The sequence below is a fragment of the Camellia sinensis genome, chromosome 1 (assembly GCF_055761805.1).
Source record: "Camellia sinensis isolate YWXY chromosome 1, ASM5576180v1, whole genome shotgun sequence".
Lineage (NCBI taxonomy): Eukaryota > Viridiplantae > Streptophyta > Magnoliopsida > Ericales > Theaceae > Camellia > Camellia sinensis.
The window spans coordinates 110399206-110425476 of NC_138961.1; the positions used below are offsets into that span (position 1 = coordinate 110399206).

Sequence of the window (26271 nt, forward strand, 5' to 3'; positions counted from 1 at the left end):
AAAGATTAATACGTACACGATCCAATCATATATTAAAATAAATTATCAACTTAATATAAAAGCAACACCCTTCCTGATAAATTTATATATGGATCAAAATATTAAGATAAAATTCACCTTTTTACAAAATAAATTTCACACATTTTTAGTATGAACTATGAATGATTCTTATGAATAATGTTATCTTTCTCATTATGCAGGATGTCCACTGTACAAGAAACCAATTCCAAAAACTTTTAATTCTTTTTTTTTTTTTTTTCCTTTTTTTTGAAAAAATTATGTATTTAAGAACCTATTTATTGTATTTTAAAAATTTATTTATGTTATATTTTGTTCACAAATTTGCTAAATTATCTATACAATATACTTACAAAGGGATGCATTGTTTAGTATATTTATTCTAAAGTTTGTTCTTTATATTATAAGTAACAAACACTTTTAAAAACTAGGCCTAGTTTGGGAAGACTAAATAAGTGCACTTTTTGACTTTTTTTGTATTATGTGTAGAAAAAATAGAGAGGAGATGTTGATTGATGTGACCCAAAAAAGATAAAAAGATGAAATAAGTGCATTTTTTTCTTTGTAGCCAAACTTGGCCTAATTACAATAGAATAGATTAGAGAAAAATCACCTGCATCTACTAAAAAGTTTGGGAAGTGTAAAAAAAGTCAAAAAATTAAAAAATTACTCAAAAAGTTAAAAAGTTATCGCTATTCACCAAAAGTCAAAAATTACGACTGTACAACTCCCAATCATAATTTTCCCTTACACACTTTATATAATTTTTTGATACATATTTTTTTCATAAAAAGTCAAAAAGTTAACCCAAACATCCATATTTTTTTCCTCAATTTTTTAATCTAAAAAGATAAAAAGTGCACTTATTTAGAACACCCCAAACAACTCTTAAAATAATTAAAAATTTATTATAATATTTTTTTATTTATATATTTTTACATAAAAAGTCTGATAAAATAAACAATTCCCAAACCAGTGTCGTTGCGAGAAATTATCTTGGATCGTCAATCTAAAGCCCCACTGCGACAGCCATGTAGGTCCATGGTACAAATTCCAGGGAATCTCATCACACAAGCGTGGAAATTACATTGCATGGACATATTCGGTGCATTCAAAAAAACAAAAAAGACATATTCAATAATTAAACGCTGCCCCAACCCTAAAGACAACCACCCAAATCCCATTGTAAACCCACTTACTTAGGCTTATTTGGTGGATTTTTTTTTTTTTAGATTTTGAATAATTAATTTTTTAAAATTATTTTTGATTAATAAATTATAATATCAAATAATTTGATATAAATTTCTAAAAAATTAAAATAAATTATAATGACCTCTTAAAAATTATACCAAACAACAATTTAGGCCATGGATTGAATAAGGGATGTTTTTTTCCTTTGACCTCATTTAAGAATAAATTATTTTAATAATTTTTTAAATAAATTATTTTAATAATTTTTTAATTTTTTAAGAAAAGGTTTAAAAAAAATGTAATAATTTATAATATATATATTTTTAATTTTTTAACTATAAAATATATGATTTTAATTACTAAAAATAGGCCTTAAATCCTGGCCACTGGGCCGGCCTCACGGCCGGAATCCACCGCCAGCACGTAGCCGAAGTTATCGAAACGCCCCTAAAGCGGAATTTAAGAAATGCCAACAAGCCCTTTGCTTTTATTGAAAGGGGCGTGTTGGGCAAGACAATCATTTCCTACGCCGTTTCTCTCTCCTGCCCTAATCCTTGATCCCCAAAAGCTACTGCCAAGTAGTAGCAGCAGCAATAATAGAGAGAGAAACTTTGGAGAGAAAAAGTGTAGCAGGGTTAGGGCAATGCCTTGTTCTTCATCTGATGACAATGGGGCTTTGTGTAATTTCAAGCTAAACGAGTCCACCTTCCTAGCTTCTCTCATGCCGAAGAAAGAGATTAAGGCCGATCTTTTCATCGAAGCTCACCCGGACTTCGATGGCCGTGGCGTTGTCATTGCTATATTTGGTACGGTCTTTCAATTCTCAGCTTTCTGCTCTGATCAGTGTTTGTTTCCCGAGAAAAAACTGAAAAAGAAACGTTTAATAGTTTTGATTTCTTATCTTCGAGTGTTTTGGTTGAATTTATTTCGTCCATTTTCTCTGCTCTGATTTGTGTACCAAAAAATTTGAACAAGTTTTTCAATTCAATGCATTCAAGATTATTTTCTTTCCCTCTCAGACTCAGTTCACAGATTAAAACTTACATATGTCTGTCACTTATGTTATTCTGTTTTCCCTCTCAGCTCAGGCTGTCATAGCTTCAAATCATAAAGTTGGAAGTTATGATTTGATATATTCCCCCAAAAAATATGTTTAAATAATAAACGTACAGATATTTTTTTGGTCATTCTGGCAATGACATTTTTGCGATTATGAATCATGGTGATGAGCTTTTTGATTTCCAATGAATAAATATAAATAGGCTACATCATTCTGTATGTAGTTTTTGTGTAAATTTTATTTGTATAGCATTATCCCAAAATATTTGATATGTGTGGTGTGTGTGCGCGTGTGTGAATGTCTATGTTTTTTCTTTGGATGCTCAAGTCAAAGATCATTGCTGTAATTTGAGCTCATCTGTTTTTATGCTGCTAGATATATGAATGGGATGAGCTTCTATATTGTGTTGCTAATGCTAAAAGCTTTGAAATCAATTTGTAAAGTGAATCAAAGTGGGCTGTACTGCTCAACTGGTTTATTTATCTATTTTTTGTATTATATCTATGTGGTAAAAACGCCTATTTTTCCAGATTCTGGTGTGGACCCTGCAGCTGCTGGGTTGCAAGTTACCTCAGATGGGAAGCCAAAAATTCTAGATGTCATTGATTGGTACCTTCTTTTGGATAATTTCAAGAAACATGAGAATCATTTTTTTTGTTTGAAATAGCTCTAATTAGGGGAATTTTTTTTTCCTTTAAGCACTGGGAGTGGTGATATTGATACTTCAAATGTCGTGAAGGCTGATGCAGATGGTTGTTTATGCGGAGCTTCAGGTAAGTTACTTTGAATATTTTGTAGCACAATGATATTAAAGCATGGATGTTTGCTTGAAGCTTGTCAACATGGTTTATTTTTTCCTAATTACTAGTTGACCCTTCACGAAGGAATGTGGAGGGTTGATATTAGTAAGGATATCAATCAATTAAACTTACAAAATAAGACTTTTAATTGGTAATCTTCTTGTTTATTGTCTTGTATCAATTGGGAGAACTAAGTTGCGTTCATGTTCTTTTTTTGGCTTCTAAATGACACTCCTTAATTTTTTGTAATCATCTCTGCTTTGGGCTTTTATGGTGTCATGTTGATTTTCCTTACTTCTTATTATTTATTTAAGGAAAATGTTTGAGACCGACAAAAATCTCCCACAATTTGACCTACAATGACTTGGTATGATAGATGTCAACTTTTGATTCGTTACACACCCAATGATAAAAGACTCGACTCTCTTACCACATCATTGTGGTGAATTTGTGGGTCTCTAGCATTGCTCTTTATTTAAATGGTGTGCAATAGTGAGAATTTTGCAAATTGTTGAACGTCCTTAGGGCATGGTAGAAAGTGTCATTTCAACCTAGATCTGACACTTTTCCCTTTGGTATAGTGCATCTAGGGCTGAACTTAGGTACAATATAATAATCAGTATTTTTGCACATTGTTCAAAGACCCGACAATAATTGAGGCAAGAAGTCAATCCAGCAATCACCTAAAGTACGGAAATAAAAGAAGGAAAATGTTAAGCCTTGGTGAACATTATAAAATGTATTGAGATGTATGAAAAGGGTATATAATAAGTGAAAGTGCTTTGGGATGTGTAAAAATACCTTGAGATTCTGACTTTTTCAAGGCATTTTCCTCCCCCTTGACAGTCTAAAGTCACTAGCATGACCTATAAAAGAAATGCTAATGCAAACCGAAATTATTTGGGCTTTACGCCTTGCTAAGTTTTTTGGGCAATTGAAGCTAAAAATAGGGATACTGATGGTTGTGGGTGGAACAATGGTGTTAGGAATTTGGATGACACAATGATGTGGAATGACTTTTGGAAACTTGTAATGTAGCAGTCTACAATTGGGTTTCAATTTTGAAAGTTTGCAGGTTTAGGACCTAAATTAGTTGACGGAAGCTTACAGGTTTTAGAGATTAAAGATAGGTGGGAATTCGCTTTGTTTTGAAGTGATTGGTTAATGGCTTTCAGAAATTTTAATGCTGGAAGCACCAAAAGAACCACTTAATTAAGATTTTTGCTGTTAAATTGCAGGCCAATACATAGAGAAAGGATTAACATGAAGCCAAATTATGTAGTTTCTGCTTGAAAAAAAAAAAAAAAAAAAAATAGTTTCAACTCTTGTGAATAGACTGATTACATACATATTTATGAGCTATTGGATTTCTTCTAATTCTACTGCGACCAAGACTACCAAATAGATAACTTTGTTTCTTTGAGCTCCAAACTACCCTAAATCTTGTATAGACCACATGTGAGATCGAAAAACATAAACTTGGCCCATAGTATGACCTATGACCCAAACTATAGTGCATTTTTAGCCAAGGAAGCATGGATACAGGTATGGGTATGATACGATATGGCGATACGTCAAAATCTAAAAAAGTAGGATATGGCTACGACGGATGTACGTTCGTAAAAAAAATTAATTTTTTTTAAAATTTTAATAATGTAATATGCATGGAAATAAAACCTAAGATAAATTAATAAATAGATAAATAGAGGGATTCCTATTAAGTCAAGAGTTTTCAAACATTCATGAAACATCCAAAACTAAAAGTAAAAGTAAATTAAACATTCATCCTTACATGTCAACACCAAAAGCAAATTAAATTAAATTAATTACTAACATTAAATTTAAATTTAATTTAATTTAAATTTAATGGCTTCTACCTTAGGAGAATTTTTCATCATATTAGACAACCTAGCTTTTAAAAGAAAAATTAATAATATAAAATGAAATAATGAAAATTTATGATGGAACTTGCAATGAAACATTCAAACAGTGTAGGGAAAAAAAACTTAAATTAGATAAACCGACAACCTAATAGATAAGGGGAAAAAATAAAAAAAGTAGCATCAGCAACGTAATAAATAAGGGAAAAAAAAAAATCAAGAAGCGTGACAGAGGAGTGAGAGGGAAAGACAAAAAACGAGAGCAAGAGAGAGAGAAGAGAACGAGAGACAGAGAGCGGCGAGAGAGACAGAGAAAGAAAACGAGAGAGAGAAACCTGTTCTTGTTGTCGGTGTGGTCGATTGAGCAGAAGAAGCCAGAGATTTTTGCTTCACCGCTTTTTTGATTTGTGGATTTGAGGTTAGGATTTCTCTTCTTCTCTATGTTTTTTGATTTTGGTTCATGTGTATGTGTATTTGAAGGATGTGATTTGTTTTATTTTCAATTTTACTTCTTTATTTATGGTTTGACCCACAAATTTTTTTTGAAAATTACGTTTTTTGCCCCATGTATCCCAAAAGTATTCGGAATGTATCTCCCACGTATCTATGCGTATTCGAAATTCAAAAAAATAAAAAGTTGGGATATTTTTTTGCCGTATCCAATACGTATCGTGTATCGGACACCTATCCGTATCCGATACTCGTACACGGCCTATTTTGGAGCATCTGTGCTTCATAGTTTACAACAAATCTTAAAATTACCATGCTACGCTTCATTACTCAATTCTGATATCATAAAACATAAATAAATTTTTCTGGCAGCATAGTAACTTGTATTAAACTTAGGGTTGGTTTGGGAAAAGGCTATTTTAATAACTTTTTTGGCTTTTTGACTAAAATATGTGGTGAAAAAAATTGGGTTGCGTTTGGTAGAATTTTGTAAATATAATTTGTGAGTATGAGTTGTATTTTGAGTTTGTGAGTTGTGGAATTATGATTTGAGTGTAGAAAATTTGTTTGGTTATGGTTTTTGAATAGTGTTGAATTTATTTTTAAAACTCATAACCAAACACATAATTCGAAACTCCATACTACTTTCATAACTCTACACTTAAATCGTAACCAAATACATAACAACAAAATTAAAATATTTAAAAATATTTTTACATAATAGAGTTTGAATTTATTTTTATAAAATATTTTAAATTTTAAAAAATTAAAATCATAATATTTTGAAATTAAAATATTTAAAAATATTCAAAAAATTAAAAAATTAAAAAAATCGTAACATATTTAAATATTAAAATATTTAAAATCTTAACAAAATTAAAATATTTTAAAAATATTTAAATATTTAAAATCTTTAAAAAATTAAAATATTGATTTGAATTGAGTTTTGAAAAGAGTTTTGAATTATTTGTTTGGTTATGAGTTTTGAAAAGTAATGATTATGTTTTGAATTGAGTTTTGAGAAATGGGTGTAGAATTATGATTTGAAAGCTTAAAACAAACAATACACTCAAATCAATGGGTGAAACTATAATTTGAGGAACTTACCAAACGGAGCCTTGGTATGTCTGTGATATTTTTTGGCTTTTTAAGAAAAAAAAGTGCAAAAAATAGAGGCAAGGGAATCTTTTTGACTTTTTTGTATAGCTCCTTGGTTATTTAGCTTTTTTGGTATTTTTTTTAGCTCTTTGGCTATTTTATTAACTTCCCAAACTTGCCCTTAAAATTTAGTCTCATACTGACATTAAAACTAATTGCATAAGGTCCCATGCTAGGAAGCATAGATACGGATATGGATATGGTGATATGGTAAAACTTTAAAAAAGTAGGATACGAGTACGGCGATGATATGTTTGTAAAATAATTTTTAGTAATGTAGTATTTATAAAATAAAACATAATGCAAGAGTACATTCATAAAATATTCAGTGCTAAATTCCTTAATATCAATTTTATATTCATCAAAGAGCAATCAATTAATAACCAGGCATATTGACCAAGAATTAACAACAAACAATAACAGAGGATTCGAACGAATATTCAAGGAAATTTAAAGAACAAGAATAAGCTAACAAGATTAAGCAATGATAACAATAGCACTAAGTTATAATAGTCCACTTACCCAAAAAGTTATAATAGTCTCGTTTTGTAGCTTGAATTTATTTTGGCCTAAGTGGCTCGACTGCCCAAAATGACGTCGTTTTGGGCAATGTTTTTTTTTGTTTTTTTGTTTTTCCTTTTCTCTGCAGATGAAGAGGAAGAAGAAGAAGGAGGAGGAGAGAAGAGGGAGCTGTGTGAGAGAGAGAGCATATCATCATCATCATCAACAACGTATCATCATCATCAACAACAAACAGAACAGAGAGAGAGATAGATCTATACACATCATCATCTGCACACGCAGAGAGAGAGAGAGAGATCTATACACACACAGAACACAGAGAGAGAGAGAGAGATCCATACAGAGAGAGAGAGAGAGATCTATATACACACACAGAGAAAGACATACACATATCTGTGTATCTATGTATGCACAGATCTTTTGATGATGGCGTCGGTGATGGCGGTGATGGCGCGGTGATGGTTCCTCTCTTTCGTCTCTTCTCTCTTCCTCTCCTTTTCTTCTCCTCCTCTCTTCCTCTTTTCTCCTTCTCTCTCTTTTTTTTGTCTCTTTGTATTCGAAAAGCAAGAAAAAGAAAAAAAAAGAAAAAAAGAAACCCAAAACGAATCGTTTTGGGTTTCGAGCCAATTTGAGCTAATGAATTTCGAGCTACCAAGGATTATTCAAGTTGTAATATCAGAAATTTAAAAATAAAATAAAACAATAATAGAAAGAAGTTAAAAAATAGAAACAAATGTGATTTTTTTAACACATGAATGAGTAGCCCTTGTAGCAAAGCTATTGTGGAAAATGGGCTATCACAAGGGATTAAATAATGACAATACAAGCCCCATAGAATATGGAAGAGACATAAAATAAGAACAAAAATTGAAAAAAAAATAGATACTTATTTGGTGTATTAAAATATAAAAAGTAAAAAATTGGAAAAAAATTAAATTGGATACTTATTTGGCATATCTCTCACGTATCGTGCCGTATCCTTCAAGCATCCTTCACGTATCCCTCTTGTATACTAAGGCCTCGTTTGGGAATAGGCTATTTTAGTAACTTTTTGGCTAAAATATAAGGTAAAAAAATTAGTATTTTTGAGATGACTTTTTGATTTTTTATGAAAAGATGTGAAAAAAGTAGAGAGAAGAGAATTTTTGACTTTTTGTATTGGATTTTTTATTTTTTAATAACTTTTTGAATTTTAGGTCAAAATGTGATGTTGCCAAACGAGGCATAAATTAAAAAAATAAATCAGATACTTATTTGCCGTATCCGATGCGTATCTTGCCGTGTCCGATGCGTATCTCGATACTCGATGCGTATCGGACGTGTATCCGTATTCGATACTTGTACGAAACTTTTTTGGAGTATCTGTGCTTCCTAGGTCCCAAGTGTGCTTCCACTTAGAATTCCTGATTAGCCCCTTTTCTAGTTATCTTGCTTTACATTAGATTGATGATGACCAATGTGCAAGGACAGTCTACAACATGAGCTACACATTGTGGGTAGGTGTGTGTGTAGAGTTAGTCCGTCGTTGACCTCTGGGAAGATGGTGGGCACTTCAATGGCCTGAGATCACCATAGGTGAAAAGGAGGAGGCCAATGCAAGGCAAGCTTGGAGAGGGAGAGTTTGGTAGTGGTAGTAGAGCTTGAACACTAGTGTGTAAGTGTGTATTCAAGTGTGATGTGAGTACAAGTGTATAAGTGTAACACTTGTGTGTTGTGATTGGTGTCGTTGTGTTGCGTGTCTGCCTACTGCATATATGATATGTTATATAGGCTCCTGGAGTATTGGAGCCTAAGCAACCTATTGGACAGGTGGCTTGTTTTTTCCAACTCTGCTAGAAGTTGATATAAAGCTCTGTTGCCATCTGTGGTTTGATGGTAGGCAGTGGAGCAACATATCATGGTAGGCGGGAGAGCGACATTATATATGCATCAGACGGTATGAGTGTGAGGTCACTATTGCCTTTTCTCCAAGCCTGATCAAGATGGAGTTGACTGCGTAAGAAGACAACCATCTTAGCGATCCCATGACCTTAGCTGTCAGTCCAAGGTCCTCTGATGACTTTGATGATTCCAAGCGGTGATATGCTTGGGTCCTGCTCCCAACCCAGATAACCAAGTAAGTGAATGGGCCAGGGGCCTATCTTAATGTTTACGAGAGCCAAGGGCTCGCTCTTATCAATCTGAGTCCAATTCATCTATGTACGCCGAGGGCCTAATTATATTGTTGTTGGACTTGGAGCGTAGTATGGAGGACCATAGGCGGGCCATGGGATTGCTTGTTGTAGGACTCTTTATACTTGGGTTTGTGTGCATGCTCCTGCTTAGGTTAAACACGCTCTTATCAATTCAAGTCCAATGTATGCAAGTAGGTTGCCAAGGGCCTGATTATATTGTTGGAGCGAGATATGAAGGACCATGGGCCTGTGGGGGTTGTAGGGCTCTTCATACTCGGGCTTGTGTGCATGCTCCCTCTTAGGCTAAGCATGTAGTCTTGGTTTTGCATAGTGCCTTAGTGGTCTACAATGCAGGCGGATATTGGTGACATGGCGCCCGTAGGGCTCGCCATGTATTAGGCACATGATATGCCAGCGTGGTGCTTTGTCAGTTTGCCATGCAGGTGGGGCTTTGATGATGTGACACTCGTAGGGCTTGCCACATTTAGGCTTGATACAAGTACGTACACACATTCACATTACTTTCTCTTCTTATTTGAAGAGGTGGATCTGTTATGCATTCATCTTAATACATTGGGTGAATTACACTGACCTCCCTTGAGGTTTATGACAATTGCAAATACCTACCCTTAGGTTTTTAAAATAACAATTACCTCCCTTAAGTTGGCCTATGTTATGACAGTGTTAGTTTTTTTTGTTGGTTTACTATTTTACCCTTAGTTTATGCTAGGGTTATTCTTCTTATTCTCTCTTGTAGTAGTAATGTAAGATGATGTGATTTGATCATTTCTCGTTGTGTCTACCAATAATTGACCAATGCTATACGCATTATTCACATGTATTTATTTTTTTCTTTTTATTGTCTCTTATAAATACAATTTTTTTATTATTTATATTTTATATTTTTTATTTGAAGTTGTATAAAAAAAGAAGAAAAGAAGTCCAATGCACAGATACTTTAACAACACATGATATCATAATTTTATAAAACTCATAAAACTAGTTAATTTTCTTTCACCAGACCATAGAAAAAAGTTAATGATAAAAAAATAAAAAAATTGATATCTAAGACTTTGAAGCTCACACAACTCTCTTTGTTAAAAAACTCACTTATATATATATATATATATATGTAGATAGATGAATATTTAATTATTCTTTTAGGTTGTGCATAACACAAATTTTATGGTAGTAGAAAACAAATACAAATGTCAACTCAGTATGAAACTATCTCATGCATTATAGAGCTAATAATACCTAACGGAAATGGCTAGGTGATTTAGGTGTTTAATTTTACTCAATACCAATGCACACACGTCCATCTTATTAAATTCAATATATACGTCATCGTTATAAATAGGGGACTTTTTTTATAGAAATTTTAGTGACTACTTTGAAAAAGAACACGAGTTATGAATTTCAATGTTGAAATTCAAAATATTCCCTAATTAGGTTTATTATTTGATTCACATATTAAAAAAATTAGTTTTTGGAACTATATGAAAAAAAGTGTTATTTTTTTTAAAGAAAAGTTTTTCGTGTTTAGGAAAAAAAATAATTTATGTTGTGCTTATAGAATACAAAAATAGGTTTGACCTTTGAAAAACACTAATTTGTGTAGTGTCATTAAATTTGAAGTGCTGTTGGAGGACTTGTATTTTTTAGGGTAAATTATACTTACCTTCCTTAAGATTTGGGAAAAATACAAGTAGCCCTATACTTTTGATATAATTACAATGACCTCCCTTTTAGTAAGGCTAAAGTGATTGAAACTAATGCAGATGATAGGTAGTCACTGAAATAAATAAAGATAAATATGCATTTTAGTAGAAACAAATATGACAACATCATTTTTTCATTTATACAACCAATAAATTACTGATGAAAAAGAACCTAATTGTTATATGAATCAAAAACTCAAGGGAGATTAGTTTAATTATGTTGAAAGTGTGAAACTAACTGTATTTTCTCCAAATATTAAGGGAGGTGAGTGTAATTTACCCTATATGTTAGTGCGAAAAGATTGGTATCTTTTATTGAATTTGATGAAGGGTAAAGTGGAGATTTTAAAATAAATTTATGCTTACCTCATCAATTTCCATCCTGTTTATCAACAAAAGAGTCACAACAGGGAGTAGGGCCTCCTTCGGAAGGGTTTCTGAAGCACCCGCACAGTTTGGACCCTGTCCGACTCCACGAGTATGCAATGTGAAGCGGGTGAGAGTCTAAATATGGGAAATCTATAGAAAATCTACTAATCACAAGAAATGCCAAATATGGACTGAATCACTAGACTCTGAGTCGCCACCTAATCTTTTAGGGAAGCTAGGAAACCTTGACTCGTGCCAAAGGCCAATGTCCGTCATAACCAAAGTGTCTTGGTTCGGGAGCTTAGGTATGAGGGGGGAAGTTCATGAATTGAGCAATCTTGCTCACCTGATCAAAGATCGGCCTCTACTAGTCTTTGATATGAGAATTATTAATACAATATGATCATATAACCTAATTATTAATGCTATCTTTACTATGTGAAGCAAACAAGTATAGACCAAATTACCTACTTTGGAATGTTCTAATCTCTCGCCATTTGAAAAGGTTTTAAAAGCAGAGATCTCATAATAGACGAGATAACTGACGTGCAAAGAGATTGGAACCATCCCAACTTAGGCAATGGGGCCTCTATACAATGAGAACTCATAGAGATATAACACATAAGTACATAGCCTTATGGTAGTATGCTAGACATAATAAAAAACAATTACACACAAGATGCATAGATGAAAGAGGCTCACCTAGTACTCCTCCACGCTATGCCATGAGCGTAAAGAGTTAGAAATCAATGTATGATCTTAGATATTTGGGCTAAATGGTATGCACAGAATGAAGAAAAGGAGACTCACCGATTACTCTTGCCAAGTGCAACAATAGACAACCGATTAGAAATATGCATGGTCCTATATGCAAAAAGACCTATAAAATACAAAATTCACACAAATGAATCCTATGAGCCCGAACACTATCGATATGACATATGAAACATCAAGAAATACACTACACAACTATCATACAATGATTTGAGCTCAGATGCATGGTTCTAATCTAAACATGTGAATGTCATGGTGGTTGAATAATAATAAAATTAAAGCAGAATAAAAGAGGAGAGTAAGGGTAGGGAGAAAAGAAACCCATTCCAACGCACACGACATGCATAACAATTATCATTACTTAAAATAAATACTCCGGTGAGGATAAGGAGGTGTCTTAAGCCTCTTACACATGGAAACGAAAATGGACTACCCAAATCCATGATACTGTGTTTTGAGAGGGTAGGTCCAACTTATCCTCCTGGAGGAAACTGTGTCTGGGTTTCTACATCATCAATAATTCATAAAGAAGGCTCTAGAGAAGATAGAGAGATTCTCACCCTCTAACGCATGAAAAGGGATATAAACTATGAAGCATGGGTACTTCGAAAATATTGCTGTACTCATACCAGGTACTTGTCGAGTATTGGTACTCGCATCAGTAGGGATTCATGCATATTGGGTACTCAAAATACGCACTTACTTTATGGGTACATCGCTAGTACACCAAGCTGTGGGACATTGGTGGGAATACGTTTAATTTATTAGAGAATTCTTGTTTACTTCAAATTACAAATCCTTTACTTGATGTGCCATAGATGAAAGATGTATTATTTAGGCCCTGTTTGGTAGGACTTATTTTTAGCTTATTTCAGCTTTTAGCTTAATTTGAGCTATTTTGATGTGTTTGGTTCAGCTTAACAATACAACTTATAGCTTTTTGTAAGTCAAAAATCAACTTATTCTTTGAGTGGGGGAGGAGAAGCTTAATTTATAAGTCAAAAATCAGCTTATGTTCATAGTTATAAATGATAAGCTGTTAAGGTATAAGTTATAATCACTTTCCCACAGCTCTACCAAACGGGGCCTTAATGATGAAGTTGATGGAAGTGAAAACTAAAGTTTTAAGTTTTTAAATTTTGCTTAGCTTGCTTTTAGAATGAAGTTTTGTTTTATAATTTCTCCTATTTAATGGCATTAAAATAGCTTATAGACTTTGCTTTGGTGTTGGTATTGGTATTGGTATTGTTGAACTATGATTTCTCTTTTGGTTTTGTAATTTCTCCTTTTAGTTTTGGTATTGAACTTTAATCTATAAATTATAAAAAATAAAAAATTTATTGATGTACCCTAACCATACCCGTATTTTATTTTTTTTAGGTTTTGCCGTATCGGCGTACTTCTATCATATCCTTACCAGTATCCGTACCCGCACCCATGCTTCATAGGATATAAACTACCCAAATTCATGAAATAGTAATAAGAGGGGAGATTTAATTGATTCTCGCAGAGGAAACCCTGCCTAGGCTTTTATATGAATAAAAATCAACCAAAATAACAAAAGGGGGGGGGGGGGGAGGGGAGATTCTAATGAGAAGAGAGGTGTCATGACCCCAACCTGCCCCTATGGATTAGAGTCATAACCGGCCAGTATTACCTGCGGCCTTAGTAAAAAATCGAAATGTATTTAATAATAGGGGGCCAAATTGCGGAAGAAAATTTTCTAAGATTGTCTGTTGAGCTGATACATGGCTTAACCAAACATTCATATATTCACATAATAACTCACACCATATGTATATTCACATTAAGTATGCCATACATACACCTAGGATTATTCAAAACCAGTGTTAACAAAAGTTCAGATTATACACCAAGTTAGTCAAGGTTGATCGTACATGACCACAAAAGGTTCAAAGAGTAGTAAAGCAAAAGCAAGGCCTCTTGCGTGAGGCGACTCTAGTTAATCTCTCAAAACATGGTTTCTCATCGCTCACTGGGGCTGGGCTGTACATCCCGTTGTTCACCTATATACATAAATATAAACAGTGAGCTAATGCCCAGTGAATAATACCAGAGTAAAGAGGTTAATGAATGAGATTCGTTCATGAATAGGACATACTTATAATTTAAACAGTTGCACTACTATTCCCATTCATATCAGATTTATAGACCATAACGAGCAAAAACGACCTCGGGTCTAACACATCGTATTCATGTACAAAACGACCTCAGGTCCATCGCACACGAAACGACCTTGGGTCCATCTATACAAAACGACCTTGGGTCCAATACTCATTCATAGACCAATTTCAGGTCTAATGGATAATGGATCCATGTATCAATACCCATCGGTCCTTCATGTCATAATACTAAACGACCTTGGGTCCAACATTCTCATATTCATAGCTATGTGTCGCTTCCGTATTTATACTCAAAATGACCTTTGGTCCAATTAATTCTTTATTCAAAACGACTTCTGGTCCAATCAATTCTTTATTTAAAACGACCTTTGGTCCATTCATCAATCGTACAAAACGGCCTATGGCCTAATTCATGTATAAGATGACTTTTAGTCTATCTTGTTAAACATTCCAAACGGCCTTAGGCCCCATCTATGTCCTTGTCAAATATACCAAATGGCCTTAGGCCCATTTTCCATTTTCACAACATTCATTTTACAGATTCTTTCATGAAACGGGATAGAATACTCATTCATAAGTTTAGAAATTATCACGTAGACAACATTTAGGAAATAATGTATATGCAAAAATATCTTTACTAAGATATTACTCATGGTGATCTGGTGGTTGATTCGCCCTTGCGCTTGACCCTACATAATTCATAACATATTGGGTCATAATTCAATTCATTCCGTTCTTTAAGTCGTATAATGTTCTGAGGCTTCTTTCATGCTCTTTAATTCATTTAGAATGTCCAATGTATGCCTAAGAGTGCTTAGAAGTGAAAGAGAATGGAAAACAAAATATAAAATGCCTTTACAAAATTTCTGAAATAGGGTCCTTCGCTTGAGCAGACCCTTTTGGTCTGCAAAACTTCTGGTTGCTTGTAATTTACGCTCGAGCGAGGTTTTTGACGCTCGAGCGAGGAGTCACGCAAGGTAGGGTATGCTCGAGCGCAGATTCGTCCGCTCGAGCAACTATGTTATCTCTGCAAAACTTCTGGGAGATACAATTTCACGCTTGAGCAAGGCTTTCCTCACTCGAGCGGACAAGCCGAATTCTGGGTTTTCCAGAATTTTGTTTGTAGTTCAAACTTCATGTTCAAGGGTCCAAAGCTTGCAAGCTGATGCCAAAACATGGAAAACCATTATAAGACATGAGAATATGGAAATTTAAAACCAATTACTCAAAATCATGAACCTTTGTCCCAAATTCAAGCTTAAATCACAAGGTTGAAACTATGCATGAAATGAATTGTACTCTTTTCTTTTCAAATCTTCCCAAAACTCACATGCATGAGATGAAAAGTAGTAAGATTATGAAACATCACCAAAAATGTCAATTATAGCTTCATGCATGAGGATATTTCCATGAAATTCAAGCTCAACTTGGTGATTCATGCATGCATGTACACAATTCAACTCAATTTTTCCATGTCAAAGAGATTCATACTTTCTTTGTACAATTACATTCAAATGAACTCAAGAATTAGGTGAATTCAACTTCTACATATTCTTATTACAAGAATCAAGGTTAACAATCATACCTATAGCTTGAATCTAAGTGTATTCTAGCTCAATTTTCCAATTCTCCTTTAATTCTCCAAGCTTTGAGTCTTAAGTCTTCAATTTTGTGTTCTCTCTCTCTAATCGTCTCTCCCTCCCTCTATATTCTTCTTGGTTGATTTGAGCTCAAGGAAGATGAGTTTCATCTCATGTCTCCATATATATATATATATATAGTGGTGATTAGTTTATAACACAAATCTTGGATTAAGTCTCCTAATCATACATAAGATAATTTAATCGAAGACTCACTTATTTAATTTAATCTAATTATTCTGATCCGAATCAATTTCTAATTAAATTTTATCATAGGTTCTAAAAATTTTGCTAATTACGATGGTACAATAAATTTTGGTTTCTGACGCCTCTACGGCCCCTAATTTAAATTTTATAACAAAAAATCAAACAGATTTTCCTTCGGTGAACAGATAGAATTTCACAAACGCATATAATTATATAATTAACATTCAAAATCATATCAAGCTCATAATTATAAGCATGGTTAAGATTAATTAGCATAACATAGAGTTGGGTTGACACAAGAGGTTCTCCTCCTACTCATGAAGATGAGTTTAACTACTCAAATTCATGTAAAAGAGGTTCAAAAGGGGAGATCCGGTCCCTTCTTATGTAGGAAACCATGCCTGGGCTTCTAACTCATAATAAAATCAATAAAAAGCAATTTCGACTTAGCCGAAATCAATATACAGGGCTCTACCAACTACAAAAAAGGGAGAGAAGAGAAAATTCAACTAAGTTATCAACAATTCAACAATAATGATCTTTGTGATCTAAGAGAACTCCAGCAATAATAAAAAAAAGTAGCAGGGATAGAATATTGCAAGAAAGCCAAGGATGGAAGTAGGGATTACCTCTAAGCTAGTGAAGATAGAGCTCAAGCTGGTCACAAACTCCAATCCGAGCTCCCTGTGGCTAGTAGAGATCTCTAGCTCCAACTCTCCAAGCAAAGGGATGATGAAGATAGTCCAAGTGTATGAATATCAATGTCCAAATCTCACCAACTTTCACTTTGATTGATTAATTAATTACCTAATTAACTAATTTAATTAGAGAATAGAATTAGGAGTTTAGAACTAGGAATTGTGAAATGGAAAATTAGAGCCAGTCCCCAATTCTCTAAAATGAGGGGTTTAAATAGGCTTGAGGAGCTTGGAATATGCCATTTGATCCCTAAGGATTCGGATGACATATTCTGAGATGCTAGGGACACCTCATGAAAGCCTATTTGGTTGATGTCAAATAGCTTTTGCTGGAGAAGACTTGTTCGTGCGTCCATTTGTTGTCCGTCGTTTTCCTTCCAAAATTTGTTTGGCGGGACAAAAATGATTCGGGCATGCTCACTCGAACATAACTTGTTCGGACGTGCTCGCCCATCTCAAAGTTGTCCATCTCGCTATCAAAAAGTTGTCCGACTGTGCAAGTCTTGTCCGGCCAAAATTCTCTGAAGGTTTCCCTTATCTTGTCATTCATTATGGCTTTTCAAGTTCTCTTTTCTGAAAAATAGATTAATCATTTTGGAAAACACAACGCCAAGAATGGCCAAAATGAATGAGAAGGTATCACATGCCTTAAAAACATCTTTAAAATATGTTTTGAAGATCTGGAAAACTCTTTGGCCAAAACGGGTATAGGAAGGTTTGTCTCGCTTCATCCTTGGCTTGTTGCTTGGAGCGGTCTCTGTTTTCATCATCAAGAGCTCTTCATGGAGCGCCCAATCTTAAGGCCGGTCAAAAATAGGGTGTCTACGGGGAGGAATCTGAAACACTATTCCAAAGTAGAGCAGATGTCATTGTCGTTTCAAAAACTTGGAGGAGGTATCTGCAATTGTCATAACCTAAGGGGAGGTAAGTGAAATTTACCCTAATACAATTGGTTTTGTAGTAATTTAATCCATAAAATTTTCTTTCTTAAATAAGTGAGTCATGCACCATGCATATGCCATCTCTACATTGTAGATTGTATGTACTAATGCATTCATATAATTCCTGCAAGTTGACCATAATGGATGATTTTGGCCGATGTCATGGACACATATTATACTATTTTTTTCCGGGGTAAATTTGGAGGGGAAAGGAGCGAGTTGATCTTTTGACCTCCTAGTGAGGTTCATGAGTTCTGGCCACTGACCAACCCTAGCGAAGTACAAATTTTGTATTGTGTGCGCTAAAGAATGTATTAGACACCTAAAGGGTATGGTATGAACAGTCTGCTGCCTTTGTAAAATAAGCAGAGGACAATTAAATATTCAATATTCAATCTGACTCTGCTTTTTTTTTGCCTGACTATTTTCTGTACTTCTTGTTTATCTTGGAAATGAATGAAATTTTTTAAAACATTCTGATCAAAATCATGGTGATCCAGTGAGTCTAATTTTTGCACTAAAGTTCTGCTGGACAAGCTTCATCAAACTGTCAAATCTTTTTCCTGATACACTTAGAATGTTCATGGGTGAATGGTGAATGCCAATGACCCAATCTCACTCTTGCTGCTAAAGAATGTTGACAAGGCCTTGTTAAATGGGCCCAACCTCATTATAGGGGCTATGTTTGTATTTACAATTTTAGCACAATGCTTCTTGTAGCACATGGAAGAAACATTCTATGTTTTCCCTGTATATTCTGTCCTTTTCTGTTAACCTATCCTTTTTCCTTGGACTTATGTCATATGCCTGCTATTCTTTTTATTTTTTCTAAATCCTAGGAGAAACGGTGATTTCAAGATAATATCACATTACTTATATCTATCTCTAGTTTAAAATTTGGCTGCTTCTGAATTTATTTATTTATTTATTTATCGTTTTTTGAATAATTTTATTCGGCCAGGTACCTCGTTTGTAGTTTTAGATCTATTTAGGTATCTGTTTAATGCAAGCATTAAACATTGAATGTAGGGGCATCTCTGGTTGTAAATTCGTCATGGAAGAACCCTTCTGGGGAATGGCATGTGGGGTATAAGTTGTTGTATGAGCTTTTTACAGACACGTTGACTTCTCGTTTGAAGGTAATCCTTATGTTAGTTTATGATCAGTAGATATTTTGCATTAAATTTGCACTAAAATTTTGTGAACAATGCTTCGTTTTTTAATATTTCTTGGACAGAAAGAACGAAAGAAAAAGTGGGATGAGAAGCATCAGGAAGCCATAGCTGAAGCTGTAAAGTGTCTTGATGAATTTGACAAGGTTGCTTCTTTTTATTTTATTGGGCACAAGTCTTTCTATATGAAATGCCTGAAAACCTCCTCATATTTTACTAACATGCAACAAATCAGGTAAAAGAATTGGCTTCAGGTTTTCGTGCACGAGCTTTATTTGCATCCAATTTTGTTGTAAAGTCATACACTTTGGTGGATGTATCTTATTTCACTGCAATTCTATTTTGTCTTTGTAGCTCTTTATGCCTTTTTTTTTTGGAGTTTCTAGTAAAAGGGTAGACAGTTCTTGACTTGGGTTTGTTTGGGTTCATTGTATTTGGATGCATAACTTATTTATTTATTTTTGATAAATAAACGAACTTTATTGAAAGAGTATCGAGATAATGTAAAGAATACAAAAACTAGCTTTAAGCTAGCAAACAAGAAATAAAACCATGAACAAAACAAACCCAACACAACGATTAAATAATCAAATCCTCTACAAAATCTACAAAAGTCAGCACATCTAGATCTACTGAAACCGTAACCCAACTATAAAGCATAGTAAGCAATCACCTCTCCAACCATGGCACCTTAAAATGTGTTTATTCTGCTCCAACCAAATCAGCCACATCAAACCATGGCCAACAAGCATCCACGCCTTTTGACGCCTCTTCCCATCCTATTCCTATCCCAACCCAACCCAACCCAACCCTACCCCTAGCCCAACTTTGCAATGCCTCCACCACTGAACTTGGTTGCACCCAACCCAAACCAAAAACAGTAATGATGGACATCCATAGCCATGAATAGGGCTGCAAACGAGTTGAGCCGAGCCGAGTTTTACTATGTTTTTTGCTTGTTTATTAAGATTTTAACAAACACGAACTTGAGCTCGAGCTCGAGTTCAATAAAAATTTAACGAACCGAGTTCGAGTCTGTTCAGGAGCCTTAATGAGCCAAAAAGTTTATAAATTTATATTTGCATATGAGACTAAAGTTACAATTGAAATTTTGATTATACAATGATATATACAATATATATAAACATACAAAAAAAAAAGTCAATATTTTACCAAAATAATAATATCTACTACCACTATTATATAAATGTACTTTTATAGTTAGCTATTATTTATATTTATATTTTTTAAATATATAAATACCATATTTATCTGATTTTTTATACATATTTTTACATTATTTAATATATAAATAATAAATATTAAACGAGCCAGCTAATGAACCGAGTCTTAGAATGTTTGGGCTTGTTTAGTAAAAATTTAACGAGCTTGAGCTCGAGCTTGAACGCAAACAAAATTTAACGAACCGAGTTCGAATGAGCTCTTACCGAGCCGAACTCGAGCTTGTTCATGAATGGTTTTGTTCATTTGCAGCCCTAGCCATGAAGCAACCAGACAATGAATAAGCAAATGATTCACCGTTTTCGCATTCCCACAACACAGACAACACCAATTAATTAAAATATGACTCCGACGAATTAAATTATCAATGGTCAAAATCAGCCCTAATATTGTTGTTCACACAAAGAAAGCAACTTTAGACGGACATCCCACCACCTAAACACCCTTCCATGGGAATGGAACAACATCCCCACTGACAAGCAAATGATAAAAAGAAGCCACCGAGAAACACCCCTTTGGACTTTGGCAATCCCATACCAGAGAATCCTCCCCATTCCGCCCAAATCGTAATCCATACAGGAATCCCAACAACTCCATCATTTGACCCAATTCCTATTCTTGCAGCTCATGGCGCAAACCAACATTCCAAACCACCACCTGTCCTTGCACATGCGCATAAGATGCCACTGTCGCCTCCCGATCAATTGCAATTCGAAATATCAAAGGAAATAACACCTCCAAAGACGCCGCACCACACAACCTATCTTTCTAAAACCTAACTTGATCCCCCACCCCCACCCTCACACTGAAACAAACTATTTTCCAAAACTCCTCCCGACCTAGCCAAAACCCATTCCACAAACTTTGCCCATGACTCTGCCTCACCTCTCCAATACTCCACTCCCCCTAACCCAAACCATATTTAGCCACCACCACCTTCCTCCACAACCGCTCCCTTTCCTTCCCAAACCGCCACAATCCTAAAAGAGTCAAATTAAACAATACCAAACTTTGAACCCCAACCCCCCTATAGGCTTAGGAACACAAATTCGATCCCAATGCATAACTTATTGTTTTTGCTGGCTGCATTGCTGCTCAAAATTTTGCACCAGCTGATATTGTGTAATACAAAGCAAAGTTTTCGTACATTCTGACTTGGAAGATGTTGTTAACTGGCACGACCTTGTCAACACATGCTTGTGTTTCCTATGCGTGTATTCTATTCCTGTATATGATTTGTTTGGAATTGCTTGTTTGTAGAAACATGTAAAAGTCGAGGATGCTAATTTGAAACGGGCTCGTGAAGACCTCCAAAACAAAGTTGATTTTCTGCGAAAGCAAGCTGATGTCAGTTCCAATTTTCTTGGATTGCTTTATTCCTTTTGCATGAATCTCTAATAATGCGTCTCTTATGTCTATAATTTTTGTCTTGCTTTTTATGTTTCAGAGCTATGATGACAAGGGGCCTGTTATAGATGCTGTTGTATGGCATGATGGAGAGCTATGGAGGGTTGCTCTTGACACACAAAGTCTTGAGGATGATCTTGAGCGGGGGAAACTTGCTGAATTTGTCCCCCTAACTAATTATAGGTTTGTATGATATGCTAGAGACAATGCTATACAACTGAAGTGTTTTAACTTTAGTCTGAGTTAGGGCAGTAGGATGATTTAGTAATTTACACAGATGAATAAAGAACTGCAATTTGCCTTCATTTGGTACAGTTTTGATTGAGATTGAGTATTTGTGTTTATCTGTTGTACTTATTCAGTTACTGGAAAGGAAAACTTGAATAATGAGTATCTATCATTGAGCCAAACAATAACAATAAAGTAAAAGGGTAAAATAAAAAATGATGCAGAGCATGCAATGACAAACTATGTTACACGGACTCGTCAAAATAAATTAAATATCCGTGTCGGACACCCGACACTCGAATAAGGGTATGTGATATGTGTCGGATACTTTTCAATGGATAATTCTTATATAATTGTATATAACACTATTATTATATGTACATATTGTTGTATAATTGTTATAAATGCCTTTTTGACACTGTAAGTTACATATAACACCATTTTATCTCACATAATTCATTAATTTATAAAAATATGGCATTTTTTTTTACCGAATCCGCGTACCCTTAAATTTATAGTTTGATAAGTCCAACCTTTGGATACATACCCACACTCGACACCCATATCCGAGTCCATGTAACATAGATGACAAATAAGGGCAAGGGCAGATTAGAAATTTTACATGGTTTCTATTTGGAACCTTGTTTATCAAATTTTGGTATAATTTGAGTCTTATTTTATGTTTATGTAGTTTAGTTGGCTGCTAGCATAATCTTGTTTGTGTTGGTCAAGTTTTGATCTTAGAAGAATTTTGGTAATTTTTAGATTTGCTGGTTGGAGAATGGGTTTATGGGACGTGTTGCAGTGCAAGTTGTATTTAGGGTCTTATATATGATTTTTATTAGTTTTAGAATTATAGTAACATTATAGCATAACATTTCTGTTCAAGAGAGAGTTGGATTTTGGGAATGTGTGAATTTTTTTTTTCAAATATGTGTGATGTGTTACGCAGACTTTTGTTAGGGGGTGATTCTTAAGGAATTCTAGTTGGAATTTCTAGCTTATTGTTCTTGATGAACCAAAATTAGAGAATGGATATCACTAGAGAGTGAAAGTCCCAAATTGGGATATTAGAGCACTAAGCTTTGAATTTACAACCTTAAAATGTCATAAAATGACTCCTAAAGGCAAACTAAGCCTTCTAAACACAATATCCACCACTCTAAATCGTGTTACATCAGTTTCTTCTTATTCGACAATTGTCATTTGTGTTTTATTGTTCACAGCTCTAGAATAGCTTCAATTTCAGCACCAAAAACCTACTACATGAAATCTAAATTAAGGCCAAGTTTGGGAACACCCCAAAAAGCCAAAAAGCCAAAAAGTTACTCAAAAAGTTAAAAAGTTATCATTATTCACCAAAAGTCAACAATTACAGCTGCACAACTCCCAATTCTAATTTTCTCCTACAAATCAATTTTTACAATTTTTTATTACACATTTTTCCATAAAAAGTCAAAAAGTTAACCCAAACATTCATATTTTCAACCTCAACTTTTTAGTCTAAAAAGACAAAAAGTGCACTTATTTAGTCTTCCCAAACTTGGCCTAAGTCTATCTCCTTTCTACACCCATTGGCCCCCAATTCCCTGCCACAATATTTTACAAGGTGGTTGTCCAGAATCTTTTATCAGCCAATCTTTTGTAATCCAGCAACCAAACAATTCGAAAGCCATGACCAGTTTTTACCCATCTAGCAACCCAGGAAGCATCCTCTATCTTATGGAACTCCAATCCTAAAGGCTTCACTAGCCCTAATGCCGCCACAACCCAACTGTGGGCAGCATTATCTTCACCCTATGCTGCATCAATAAATAAATACATCGAGGCATGTAATGGCCTGACCCTAATTCATGAAACTGAATGAATAGTGGGCACTCCATGAAATGCTTCTTGTATATCTGCATTCTGCACCATTTTTGAACAAAACTATCGGTGGGCACTCCATGAAATGCTTCTTGTATATCTGCTCCATTTTTGAACAAAACTATCTATCTTTGTATTTCCCCATTCTCGTTGATATGCAGTTTGTAACCCTTTTATAAATTCTCTCTAATTTAATAATGATGCACGAGTGATGCAGTACGCAGTAGAAGAAGGAGAGGGAAATACTGGAAGAAGAGGGCCACAAGCCTTAACACAAGGACACAGCCTAGAACACTCTCAATTCATTAATTCCAAGCTAAGATTATTATGCAAATACCTAATATTTATAGGCTAGAGAACCTAATCAAAATAGGAAACTAAATCATAATCTAGACTCCTAATAAAACTCAATCAAGTTGGGAAACTAAATCCTAAAATAAAAGGAAGCAAATATTAACAAAGCTCCTAACCAAAATAAGACTCTTAATTAAACTAAAATTAAATAAGAAAATAAAAAAAATAAAAAAATAATAAATACTAAAGACAAATTTCCATGCATGCATGTTCTGCGTCATTCTCCCTGATTGAGAAAAAGAACTCATTCTCGAGTTCTCCATTAAGTATTGAACTCATCCACCTCAAAGAATCAAATACTTTGAATATGTGACTTGCTTTGTTGTCTTCCTATGCCAACTACTTTTGGCGCCCAATGTGTTGACAAGATCAACTAAACTCTAAATACACAAGATTTTTTCTGTTAAAACCTATCACCTACTTCACCCACTTAAACCTACTCCACTAAACCTAACCTACTACACCACTACCACCTCACCTACTCCACTAAACCTAACCCACTACACCACTACCACCTCACCTACTCCACTAAACCTAACCCACTACACCACTACCACCTCCACTTCACCTACTCCTTACCTACTACACACTCACCCTCTTCTATATATAGGAATCATGAATCATTGTAATATATCAATATAAATCAATCAATAATACATACAATTTATTCTCTCTCTATTTCTCTTTATACATTAAATTTTACATGGTATCAGAGCAAGGTTAAGACCTTAGTATTTCTCGCTTCACCGGCGGGCGGCAACCTCGCCTTGGCCGCCCGCCGGACCTCAACCTATTCCGCTTATTTTCTACACATACCTTGACTTCTTCAACATTTTCTTACACCCCTCCTCCGCTATGTCGGCGGCGGCACCCGCATCATCGTCTAGCCTCTATCGCCGTTCACCTCGCCTCTCACATATCCGTGGTTGTACTCTTACTCGTCGTCGTCGTTGGCGTTTCTGGCGCTGCTTTTCTGCTCGTCACTGCTTTTTTTTTCCCGATTTGCTCTCTCTCTCTTAGCCATGGATTTGGGTGTGGGGTGTAGAGCTGTGGCTCTGTTGTTGGTAGCCATGTTTGCTGGCTTGAAGGTTTCAATGGCAGCAGTGTACAAGGTTGGGGACTTCGCTGGTTGAACCATCATTGAGAATATTGATTACAAGGCCTGGGCTGCTTCCAAGACGTTTCATGTTGGAGATGTCATCATTTTCGAATACAATTTTCAATGTCACGTGTTGCAAGTGCCCCACAAAGAATACCAAGCCTGCAGAAGTGTAAGACAGTAACATGCATCTTCACATACAGCTTGGGTAATGTGTAACTATCAAAAGCACAAGCTTCTTGGACATCCCTCTCTCTCATCTTTTCCCACTTTCAAACCCACTTTAATCATATCTCTCCTTTCTCTTAATTTATTTCATCCACGTTCTTTCACCCTTTTCTTTTATTTTAATATATATATATATTTTATTATAATATATTTTCCCTATCCCTTGTTAGTAAGCATCACCCGTTTTCCATTCTCTTATTATTATTTATTTTATATTCCACCAAAAAAAAAAAAAAAAAAAAAAAAAATCTGCTGTTTTTCTTATCACCCATCCACAAATATTTTTCTCTATTTTCTTTATCCATTATTTTCTTTTATTTTATTTTTCTTATTAAACAAAACAACACCACAAAATAACACCAACAACATTCCACAACCTTGTCATTTTATTCATATCAGGGGATCAACCCCGATCACACTTTTACATAAAAAAAAAAAAAAAAAAAAAAAAAACCCACACAAACAAAAACAAAACTACAACACCCACAGTGGGATTTTTCTTCTCTACTCAGCCGCCGGTCTTTTCTTCTTGCCTCCGTCCTGGGTGGTCCTTGCCGGTGTTGCCTCCGTGCTTCCTAGACCACCAAGCAAGTTGCCTCCTTCCTGCTCCTCCACTACAGCATACGGTGGACCTCCAAATCGGAACATCACGGTGGCCTTCCGCTTCAGCTCCTTATTTTCCGCCTTTAGCACACTTAACTCTGCTCGCGCATCCTTATACATGCGTTGGAGCAGAGCCAGTTGGGCGTTTAACTGCTGCACCTCATTTGTCCTACTCTGCAGCCGGTTCGACAAATTTGTAACCGCAGTCATGGTTTCCACACATGACTTCAATGTATACTGATTGGCCTCCACATCCGACTGCACTGCCATTCTTTGCTCCACCGACCGCATCGGAAAGTTCAACGGAGCAAAACTCGTGTTTGGT

The 26271-nt window shown here is 34.9% G+C and overlaps 1 protein-coding gene across 4 annotated transcripts in view; it reads left to right on the forward strand.

Moving 5' to 3' along the window:
• Window positions 1-1581: 1581 nt before the first annotated feature.
• The window catches only part of TPP2 (tripeptidyl peptidase ii), an 84478-nt gene continuing 59788 nt past the window's right edge, over window positions 1582-26271 (forward strand). For 2 of the 4 annotated variants that reach the window (XM_028227716.2, XM_028227717.2), the window contains exons 1-7: window positions 1582-2015; window positions 2800-2878; window positions 2969-3042; window positions 18777-18886; window positions 18985-19065; window positions 21422-21508; window positions 21609-21751. In XM_028227716.2, coding sequence (XP_028083517.2) covers window positions 1676-2015; window positions 2800-2878; window positions 2969-3042; window positions 18777-18886; window positions 18985-19065; window positions 21422-21508; window positions 21609-21751 — 914 coding nt within the window. In that variant the 5' untranslated portion in view covers window positions 1582-1675. Of the gene's footprint in view, window positions 2016-2799; window positions 2879-2968; window positions 3043-11511; window positions 17731-18776; window positions 18887-18984; window positions 19066-21421; window positions 21509-21608; window positions 21752-26271 lie in introns of those variants that run through there. The other 2 variants (XM_028227718.2, XM_082882101.1) reach the window with 1 other exon arrangement.